The sequence below is a fragment of the Mytilus edulis genome, chromosome 1 (genome assembly GCF_963676685.1).
Source record: "Mytilus edulis chromosome 1, xbMytEdul2.2, whole genome shotgun sequence".
In the NCBI taxonomy this organism is placed as follows: domain Eukaryota; kingdom Metazoa; phylum Mollusca; class Bivalvia; order Mytilida; family Mytilidae; genus Mytilus; species Mytilus edulis.
In genome coordinates this window covers 96,852,513-96,864,961 of record NC_092344.1, presented here as the reverse complement: position 1 = coordinate 96,864,961, position 12,449 = coordinate 96,852,513, and the positions used below count along the sequence as shown (strand labels likewise).

General features: G+C 32.1%; 1 protein-coding gene across 1 annotated transcript in view; it reads right to left on the bottom strand.

Moving 5' to 3' along the window:
* The window catches only part of LOC139516026 (multiple epidermal growth factor-like domains protein 11), a 271,615-nt gene that overhangs the window by 128,910 nt on the left and 130,256 nt on the right, over positions 1-12,449 (bottom strand). Inside the window, exons 11-13 of the mRNA XM_071305834.1 lie at positions 4,457-4,591; positions 2,864-2,998; positions 2,118-2,252 (exon numbers count right to left, since the gene is read on the bottom strand). Of these exons, the coding sequence (XP_071161935.1) occupies positions 2,118-2,252; positions 2,864-2,998; positions 4,457-4,591 (405 nt within the window). The remainder of the gene's footprint in view (positions 1-2,117; positions 2,253-2,863; positions 2,999-4,456; positions 4,592-12,449) is intronic.

Sequence of the window (12,449 nt, the reverse complement as noted above, 5' to 3'; positions counted from 1 at the left end):
TGTTCGTATCTTTTAGACATCGTATCGACATCGCGCCTTCATCGTAATCCATCGTGTAGCCTTCGTAATCCATCGTGTAGCCTTTGTGATCCATCGTGTAGGCTTCGGCTGAGATATGAAGCTTAAATACCCGTCTTCGGTTAACTTTCGTATGTCCATCTTTTGCTATCGTATATAATTTCGGCACCATCGTATAGACTTCGTTATTCATCGTACTTGCTTCGGTCACTTTTTGGTATTTTAACGAGATCGGGACCAACTTCGTACGAACTTACAATTTTCGCATTCGGGTGTCCATCGTATATAAAAATCGGGACAGTGTGACACGGGCATTAAGCACTGTAAACCTTTAAGTAATGACATCTTATTTATTACATGAACAGTATGGTATTAAGATATAAAGTATTAATTTTCTGCTGTACTGTTTGCTTGATCCTCATAGTATGTATTGTAAACAGGACCTTTCACCAGATAATTGAACTGATTAAGATTAACATACATCAAACATACTTAATTCACACTTGGGTCCCCTCCATCCAACAGAACATCCATCTGTACAAGTACCATTGAACTGGTTACATTCTGTATATTTACAGTTATCACAAGTATCTTGACAATTTGGCCCATAAGTACCATTCTCACAACCTAAAATATATAAACTGTATTTGAAGATGAAGTCTTTATTTATAAGTATATAGATAGAACAGTACTGCAGATGAAGAGTCTACAGATGAAAATGTACATATTTGCTTTCGTCTTAGATAATGTCACTAAAAGCGTGTTTATAATTCAATGTAAATATTACTTTAGGTAATAGTAAAATAAAAAAAGGGCGAAAGATACAATAGGGACAGACAAACTCATAGATCGAAAATAAACTGACAATGTCGTAACATGTTCTAAAAATTTTGTAATCCTAAGGAAAACAGATGTCTGATACCTGTATTAATAATTTGATGTTACAAAATTCTCTGATGAATGACATCCCGTTTTTGTCTTCAATGCCTGAATTTCAAAATAAACTATTTGTCCATATTTTGTTTCATAAAAAAGAATGGACCATGTATATATTAACATACAAATGTTAATGCTGTAGGTTTCGAGAGTGGTCGTCAACCTTTCTTCAATAGTTCATCGGACTTTCTCCTTTGTAACTTTATGCAAATAAAAATCAATGGCCGTAGTTCTCAATCAACCGAATACCATTCTTCGTAATGTCCTCAAAATTTTTAATTCAAGATTCCTGCTGCTTTATATAGATAAAGGGAAATCAGGGACAACGTAGAAACACCACATCTTTAGAACTACATAAGCAATCACACAACATGTCATATATACATAGTTTTTTCAACGAAATATTTTATATACAACCCTCATCAGTATCAAATATATCTATAAATCTATATGAACACACACACACCCACACATGAACAGGAACGCACCGATATATAATATAATCATTTATATAAATAATTGAGGTATAATTAAATCATATTAGCCGTGGTGCAGTTATATCAGTGCAAATATGCAAACTTCATATAACATGTCAAGGGGAAAATAAGTTAGAATACCCCTGTGCTTTATCCACCCCTGCTGTAACAAGTTGCGTTGTTGTACAAATTTGGTACTTTATATCATTTTTTTTACATAAAAGTATTGTACATAAATCAGGACGCTAGTTTTCTCGTTTGTATTGTATTACATTTGTCATTTCGGGGACCTTTACTATTATGGATTTTGCTCGTTGTTGAAGTCCAAAATGTGATCTATATTTCTATACTTTATGTCACTTGGTCTATAGTTGAGAGTTGTATCTTTGACAACCATACAACATCTTCTTATTTTGATATGAACATTTGAATCGATTTTCGATGTATAAATCTAAGTTATAAAGGTAAATGAATTACCAGCACTGTGTAATGTTTCTCAGTAAACTATCCAGATAAACATTCGCTAGATAATCTGTTTCAAGTCAAACAAAACAAAAATAATAATGCACTTCTGAGAACTGGTAACGGACTTCTGATAATCTGAATGCCATGAATTGTCATGGTATTAAGTGTAAACAAGACTGTTCACAAGATAATTAATTGAGACTAGTGTATATTAAAACATACGTATTTCACACTTGGGACCCTTCCATCCAGCAGAACATCCACGTGTACAAGTACCATTGAACTGGTTACATTCTGTTTCTTGACAGTTATCACAAGTATCTTGACAATTTGGCCCATAAGTACCATTCTTACATCCTAAAATATATAAATTGGATCTCAAGACGAAGTCTTTATTTATAAGTATATGGATTTACCAGTACCTCAGATAACGAGTCTACAGATGAAAATATACAAATTTGCGTTGGTCAGGTATAAATATGATTGTGGTCCGTAGATACGCTTATAGTATAAGATACAGAAAAGGTTTGGAAACTGCCGTTTTCGCGAATAGTGAATAATTTACAGCAACAAAGCATGAATAATACATGCGAAAAATGACAAATCTATTGATGTTTACAAAAATATAGGTTTAACTTTTAAACTTTAAAAACATAGCATTGTAATCTTTTGCACGTCACTTATAGTTTGAACGAAAATTGGGAGCCGTTCTCGCATGCTCATCGTACTTTGTCCTTTCAAACAAAAAATACTCGTTGTTCATTATCCTATATGTGTGCTACTTTCAATTCGAAGATGGTTTTCAGCACAGATTTAAAACTTTAAAAGTGAAGTCCCGCCATTTTAAATAGTTTGGCATTAAGATATATATTATTAAATTTCTGCTGTCATGTGAGCTTGATCTTCATAATAAACAGGGTTTTCACTAGATAAATCAACTGATAAAGATTTATATATATTTAACATACTCATGTCACACTTGGAACCCTTCCATCCAGCAGAACATCCATCTGCACAAGTACCATTGAACTGGTTACATTCTGTATCTTTACAGTTATCACAAGTATCTTGACAATTTGGCCCATAAGTACCTTTCTCACATCCTAAAATATATAAACTGTATTTGAAGATGAAGTCTTTATTTATAAGTATATAGATAGAACAGTACTGCAGATGAAGAGTCTATAGATGAAAATGTACATATTTGCATTCGTCTTAGATAATGTCACTAAAAGCGTGTTTATAATTCAATGTAAATATTACTTTAGGTAATAGTAAAATAAAAGAAGGGCGAAAGATACAATAGGGACAGACAAACTCGAAAACAAACTGACAATGTCGTAACATGTTCTAATAATTTTGTAATCCTAAGGAAAACAGATGTATGATACCTCTATTAATAATTTGATGTTACAAAATTCTCTGATGAGTGACATCCCGTTTTTATCTTCAATGCCTGAATTTCAATATAAACTATTATGTGAATAACATTCACTCATACCACATCTTCTTATATTTATTTACAACTATTATCAACTTTTCGACATGTATATATTAACATACAAATGTAACTTTCTTCAATAGTTCATCAGACTTTCTCCTTTGTAACTTTATGCAAATAAAAATCAATGGCCGTAGTTCTCAATCAACCGAATACCATTCTTCGTTTTGTCCTCAAAATTTTTAATTCAAGATTCCTGCTGCTTTATATAGATAAAGGAAAATCAGGGACAACGTAGAAACACTACATCTTTAGAACTACATAAGCAATCACACAACATGTCATATATGCATAGTTTTTTTTCAACGAAATATTTTATATACAACCCTCATCAGTATCAAATATATCTATAAATCTATATCAACACACACACCCACACATGAACAGGAACGCACCGATATATAATATATAAATAATTGAGGTACAATTTAATCATATTAGGCGTGGTGCAGTTGTATCAGTGCAAATATGCGTTCTTCATATAACATGTCAAGGGGAAAATAAGTTAGAACACCCCTGTGCTTTATCCACCCCTTCTGTAACAAATTGCATTGTTGTACAAATTTGTTACTTTATGTCATTTTTTTTACATAAAAGTATTGTACATAAATCAGGACGCTAGTTTTCTCGTCTGTATTGTATAACATTTGTCATTTCGGGGGCCTTTACTATTATGGGTTTTGCTCGTTGTTGAATTCCAAAAAGTGATCTATATTTCTATACTTTATGTCAATTGGTCTATAGTTCGGAGTTGTATCATTGACAACCATACCACATCTTCATATTTTTATATGAATATTTGAATCGATTTTCGATGCATACATTAAAGTTATAAAGGTAAATGAATTACCAGCACTGTGTAATGTTTCTCAGTAAACTATCCAGATGGACATTCTCTAAATAATCTGTTTCAAGTCAAACAAAACAAAAATGATAATGCACTTCTGAGAACTGGTAATGGACTTCTGATAATCTGAATGCCATGAATTGTCATGGTATTAAGTGTAAACAAGACTGTTCACAGATTATTAATTGAAATTAGTCTATATTAAAAACATACTTATTTCACACTTGGTTCCCTTCCATCCAGCAGAACATCCATATCTACAAGTACCATTGAACTGGTTACATTCTGTATCTTTACAGTTATCACAAGTATCTTGACAATTTGGCCCATAAGTACCTTTCTCACATCCTAAAATATATAAACTGTATTTGAAGATGAAGTCTTTATTTATAAGTATATAGATAGAACAGTACTGCAGATGAAGAGTCTATAGATGAAAATGTACATATTTGCATTCGTCTTAGATAATGTCACTAAAAGCGTGTTTATAATTCAATGTAAATATTACTTTAGGTAATAGTAAAATAAAAGAAGGGCGAAAGATACAATAGGGACAGACAAACTCGAAAACAAACTGACAATGTCGTAACATGTTCTAATAATTTTGTAATCCTAAGGAAAACAGATGTATGATACCTCTATTAATAATTTGATGTTACAAAATTCTCTGATGAGTGACATCCCGTTTTTATCTTCAATGCCTGAATTTCAATATAAACTATTATGTGAATAACATTCACTCATACCACATCTTCTTATATTTATTTACAACTATTATCAACTTTTCGACATGTATATATTAACATACAAATGTAACTTTCTTCAATAGTTCATCAGACTTTCTCCTTTGTAACTTTATGCAAATAAAAATCAATGGCCGTAGTTCTCAATCAACCGAATACCATTCTTCGTTTTGTCCTCAAAATTTTTAATTCAAGATTCCTGCTGCTTTATATAGATAAAGGAAAATCAGGGACAACGTAGAAACACTACATCTTTAGAACTACATAAGCAATCACACAACATGTCATATATGCATAGTTTTTTTTCAACGAAATATTTTATATACAACCCTCATCAGTATCAAATATATCTATAAATCTATATCAACACACACACCCACACATGAACAGGAACGCACCGATATATAATATATAAATAATTGAGGTACAATTTAATCATATTAGGCGTGGTGCAGTTGTATCAGTGCAAATATGCGTTCTTCATATAACATGTCAAGGGGAAAATAAGTTAGAACACCCCTGTGCTTTATCCACCCCTTCTGTAACAAATTGCATTGTTGTACAAATTTGTTACTTTATGTCATTTTTTTTACATAAAAGTATTGTACATAAATCAGGACGCTAGTTTTCTCGTCTGTATTGTATAACATTTGTCATTTCGGGGGCCTTTACTATTATGGGTTTTGCTCGTTGTTGAATTCCAAAAAGTGATCTATATTTCTATACTTTATGTCAATTGGTCTATAGTTCGGAGTTGTATCATTGACAACCATACCACATCTTCATATTTTTATATGAATATTTGAATCGATTTTCGATGCATACATTAAAGTTATAAAGGTAAATGAATTACCAGCACTGTGTAATGTTTCTCAGTAAACTATCCAGATGGACATTCTCTAAATAATCTGTTTCAAGTCAAACAAAACAAAAATAATAATGCACTTCTGAGAACTGGTAATGGACTTCTGATAATCTGAATGCCATGAATTGTCATGGTATTAAGTGTAAACAAGACTGTTCACAGATTATTAATTGAAATTAGTCTATATTAAAAACATACTTATTTCACACTTGGTTCCCTTCCATCCAGCAGAACATCCATATCTACAAGTACCATTGAACTGGTTACATTCTGTATATTTACAGTTATCACAAGTATCTTGACAATTTGGCCCATAAGTACCAACCTCACATTCTAAAATATATCGATTGTATATTTGAAGATGAAGTCTTTTTTTAAAATAGATAAAGGAAGATGTGGTGTGAGTGCCAATGAGACAACTCTCCATCCAAATAACAATTTATAAAAGTAAACCATTATAGGTCAATGTACGGCCTTCAAAACGGATCCTTGGCTTACACCAAACAAAAAGCTATAAAGGGGCCCAACACTACTAGTGTAAAACCATTCAAACAGGAAAACCAACGGTCTAATCTATATAAAAAACGAGAAACGAGAAACACGTATAAATTACATAAACAAACGACAACTAATGTACATCAGATTCCTGACTTAGGACGGGTGCAAACATTTGCAGCGGGATTAAACGTTTTAATGGTACCAAGTTTATAAATTAACCAGCACTACAGATAAAGCTTCTACAGATGGAAATAAATATATTTGCTTTCGTCTTAAATAATGTCACTAAAAGCGTGTTTATAATTCAATGTAAATATTACTTTAGGTAATAGTAAAATAAAAGAAGGGCGAAACATTAAAGAGGGCAGACAAACTCATAGATCGAAAATAAACCAACAAGGCCATAACATGTTCTGATTATCTTGTCATCCTAAGGAAAACAAATATATTATGCAGACACCTTTGTAAATATTTTATCTTACAAAATACTCTGCCGAGTGACATCCCGTTTTTGTCTTTAATGCCAGAATTTCAATATAATCTATTATGTGAATACACATGTCAGTTAACTGCTAGTAGTCTGTTGTTATTTATGTATTATTGTCATTTCGTTTATTTTCTTCTGACATCAGACTCGGACTTCTCTTGAACTGAATTTTAATGTGCGTATTGTTATGCGTTTACTTTTTTACATTGGTTAGAGGTATAGGGGGAGGGTTGAGATCTCACACACATGTTTAACCCCGCCGCATTTTTGCGCCTGTCCCAAGTCAGGAGCCTCTGGCCTTTGTTAGTCTTGTATTATTTTAATTTTAGTTTCTTGTGTACAATTTGGAGTTTAGTATGACGTCCATTATCACTGTACTAGTATACATATTTTTAGGGGCCAGCCGAAGTACACCTACGGGTGCGGGAATTCTCGCTACATTGAAGACCCACTGGTGGCCTTCGGCTGTTGTCTGCTCTATGATCGGGTTGTTGTCGCTTTGACACATTCCCCATTTCCTTTCTCAATTTTATAAATGTAGATGGGAGAGTAATTAGTAATTAGTATGGCGTTCATTATCACTGGACTAGTATATATTTGTTTAGGGGCCAGCTGAGGGACGCCTCCGGGTGCGGGAATTTCTCGCTACATTGAAGACCTGTTGGTGACCCTCTGCTATTGTTTTTTATTTGGTCGGGTTGTTGTCTCTTTGACACATTCCCCATTTCCATTCTCAATTTTACGTATACCAAATCTTTTTATATCTATTTACAATTATTATTAACTTTTCGACATGTATATATTTACATACAAATGGTAATGCTACAAATTCCCTAATATTATTTCAGGGATTATGAAGAATTTCAGGATACCTTTTTTGATAAAAAAAATATAGACAAATTATATTTTTTTACTTTATATTCCTTGCCAGATGAAATAATTTTGCTTTTAGACACAAAGAGCTGGCATTTGGTGTAAGGTTCTCCTATCAATTACACAGGGTATAAAAGGAAAGGGAATCCTAAAAAACATAACGGTAATTGTTCACCAAAAGTCTGAAAAAGGATATCGCCTGGCCAAAAAAACATGGTATCTTGCTTGAACTAGTTCGAGTTTGCTAATTCTCTTTTTTGGGGCACCTACAGATGCTTTTACTGAACACTTTATTTCTCTTAGGCGGGTCATAACATTTGATTCGATATGTGAAGGATAATGTTTTCTCAAATGTTGATATTGTGGTAAAAACAGATGTGAAGCATTTTATTTAAATATATTGTGTTTAACATTTAAATATATTGTGCCTAACATTAAGAAATAAAATGCTTTGCTGAGCGCAGCCTGATATGACCGCAGTAGTTGAACCCTGAACAGTTGGGGCAAATTTGGTCGCAATATCCAAGCTTGATACTGACATAATAAAGGTTTTTGACGACACATAATAAATGTGGTCAAATATCTTAGAAATCTATTGCGCAATTCTGTGCAATTAAAGATTTCTTCTTGAAACTTTTCAAAAAATCAAAATTTGAAGAGAAACAAATATGAATCCCGTAAAAGAATTGTAAACAAAACATCACCCTCCCAACCTATTGAAACCCGCCTTGGAGCAATAATCCCAAAACTCAATCCCGGCCTTTCCTTTGTAGTATGGAACCTTGTAGTACAATTTCATAGAGATCCATATACTTAGCCACAAGTTATTGTTTGGAGCTAGAAACATACTTCTTTTTGTCCCCTTTTTCCTACATGTTTTAGGCAATTAACCCAAAACTCAATCCCAGCCTCTCCTTTATTTTATGGAATATTGTGGTAGAATTTCAGAGAGATCCACACAATAACACACAAGTTATTGTATGGAAACTAGAAAAATGCTTGTTTTTTTGCCCTTAATTCCTAAACTGATGGCCCCGTAACCCCTACAATAAATCATCACCTACTACTTGTGGTAGAAGTTGCAGTAATGACTAACTAAATTCTCATTTACTTTTTGTTACATTTGCTTTAATCATACTTTTCCCCAAAAAGGTGCATTTATTGAAAATTATCAATATAATATCAGTTGCAACTCATTGCTTTTACAATGTAATCATCCTCTTATTGTCTTTTATAGGCTATATATTGTTTTCGGGAAAAACAAATTGAAATTACTGTGACTGCATCTGTACCCACAACATTCTGATCTACATACTACCAACGGATCATGAGCTCTTCTTAAACCGTTACAATTTTTGAATATTTAAGTTGTACACTTTTGAATACAACCATTCCCAAATGTTCCTATATCGAATTCTTGACAGTTATATAGACAACTGTTCATTTTATAATGTAAAACTTAAGTATGGCAACACCATATTAATCACAAGAAGGAGAAAAACATCATGTTATAATTATATATAGCAACATGAACTACATTAAATTTCGCTTTCTTTGATTGTTTTTTTAATGTTTCTTCTACATTTACACAATCTTATATATATAACACTTACTCTGACTACAAGTTTTTGATCTCCATCCGGGATCACACAATCCATCAGGACATTGACCATTCACGTCATTACACGTAATGCCATTTAAACAGTGGCATTGAAGCTTGCAATTCTTACTATAGGTATTAGCACTACAGCCTGCATAAACAGTTCTATTTGTAAGGAATATTGCCTAATCTGTTTTTGGTTAATATATGGCAAAGTATACCCGGCTTGAGAGAGTTTACGTTCTACGCCAGGTATGTTTGATATGAAATGATCCGAAATTCAAATTTGAACAGAGTTTCGAGAAGAAAATAAACATCCGATTCGAGCAATAGGAACCGGAAAAGATGTTATTAAGAGAGGGAAAACTTATGATCAACAGAAATAAGAAAAAAATCATTTTTTTTTTCGTCAATATTAGAAAAATTTACAAATATTTTTTTAATTACAAAAATTGCAGCTTACGAGTTACAATTGGCTACTTTTGATTATTTACAACCTGGTTGTCAAAGGTACATATTCGATTCGAATGCAGCTTTATGCATTGCAAACCTTTAAGGCATGACATCTTATTGATTATTGAACACTCAATTATGACACACGCCAATCACTAACGAGATTCCTGACTTGGGATTAGTTCATGAAATGGTAATGTGAACCTATTATCTTTGATAGTTTATTTTTTTTTTTATTACTGTAATAAAACCAGATTTATTCCACCTTTTCTACATAAGTTTTTGAATCGTATTGTTGCGCATGTGTCGGGTATAATCATACCATTTCTAAACAGAAAATCAGCTGCACATTTCATGTTTTACACTTTTCACATGCCATTGAAGGTGCATTTATTTAAAAGGTTAATATTTTTCAGTTGCAATTCTACCGGATAAACATATACGGTTTTACGCCATGTATCTGTGATGTCGTAATGCCCAGAATTTAAGATTTTTAAGAGTTTTGAGAAAAAGACTATTTATTTACCATTTTGAGTTGTATAACACAGAAAGATGCTGTATTAAGAGGGGAGAACTTATGATCAACAGAAAGAAAAACAAACAGTTATTTATGATAAATATAATATAATATATCAATGAATTATAATAATTACGATAATGACAGCTTTCAGTTTACCATTTGCTACGAGTAATTATTTACTATAACCACCCAAACACCTGGTTGTCAAATGTATTTTCGATTCGAGGTGGCTTTAGGTACTGTAAACCCTCAAGTCATGACATCTTATTATTTATTCAACAGCCAATTATGACACATGGGAACGATATATGTCTGACGAGGTTCACGGCTTTGGACAAGCACATGAAATGGTTATGTTATTCTATTTATTTTTAATAGTTTAGTTTTTTTTTTTATTTATGTAACTGATGTGACAGAATGATAATTAGTGTAAGTAACGATATATATTTTGGCTAACATACCTTTACTACATTTTGAACCATGAAATCCTGCTTTACAACCGGCCTCTGTCGGACATACTCCTGTACGATGATCACAAGACTGGTTTTTGCAATTGGTACAGGACATAGAACAGTTAATTCCATAGGTTCCTTTGTCACATACTATAATACGAAGGTGAACTTCAGAAAACAGAATCAATTTTGTTTTCAATTAGCTAATTTCAAATTTTAGAGAAAAAGATTATTATAAAAAACAATTAAAACTAGAAGTTGAAATATATTGATTTCTTTGTCGTTCCAGTGTCGGGTATAATCACAGTATTTATACAGACAAAGACCATTCACCCACGTATTGCCAACCAAGCAGTAGATAAACTACGATTTTCACCAGAGGTACCTGCCCTACAACCTGCTTAAACAATTGTATATGTATGGAATGTTTATTCAGTTTTCATTTAAGATATAGGTATAGAAAGATGTGGTATGAGTGCCAATGAGACAACTCTCCATCCAAATAAAAATTTATAAAAGTAAACCATTCTATGTCAAGGTACGGCCTTCAACACTGAGCCTTGGCTCACAACGAACAACAAGCTATAAAGGGCCCTAAAATTACAAGTGTTAAACCATTCAAGCGGGAAAAACAACGGTCGAATCTATATAAAAAAAAACGAGAAACGAGAAACATGTATATACTACATAAACAAACGACAACTACTGTACATCAGATTCCTGACTTAGGACAGGTGCAAACATTTACAGCGAAATTAAACGTTTTAATGGTACCAAACCTTATCCCTTTTACTGAAACATTAATATAACATCACAACATAAAAAAACACACAATAAAATATCAATTGGAAGGCTTAACTCAATCAAAAAACGTAAATTAACACACTATGAACGAATAAATTTGAGATGCGATAACTGAATGCATATGCATAGTTAATAAAGTTATTAGGGATACATATTTAAGGTCAAAAGTAAATAAACAAAGCTATGGTAAGATATCACTGTAAAATATTTAACAATCTATATAAAATCCTCATTTTTGAATTTTCAAATTCTATACAGGTAAATAAAAATAATTTTGTCGTTAAGTATACTAAATCTTTCTATCAGGAATACCAAGAAAGTTATGTTATATAAATAAACATAATCTAACATTTGATACGTATGGGGTGAATATCAACAATAAAACTATACAATAAGATCTAGAAAATAAGTTTCCATGTTGAGTCATACGAACCGGAAAAGATGCTATTGAAGGTGAAACTTATTATAAACAGAAATAAGAATAAGTTTAAAACATTGATAAATCCTTTGCAATCATGATGATATTGATTTCATCACGGGGGACTGATACAACATGATTGTCATTGATTGCATTACATATACAATTTAATTGTATCTACCTACACATGAAATAACCCTTTATTTGTATCTAATGTTGTTTGAAGTTATATGAGTATTCATTGTTCAATAAAGTTGTATCGATTTTGATAAATGCATCGTCAAAAACTAACCAAAAACACAAATAAGCAATAAAAAAGAAACAAGAAAGACAAACATTAATGCACGTGTAAACAAAAGTTTGGGGGAACTATTAAAATACAAATACATATAAGTGTATATTTTCAATACTTATATTCTCTTTTGATAGACCGTTCTTTTGAATCAACCCGGACGATTACAAGTTTCAAAGAAATTTGTTTTAAGGCATAAAA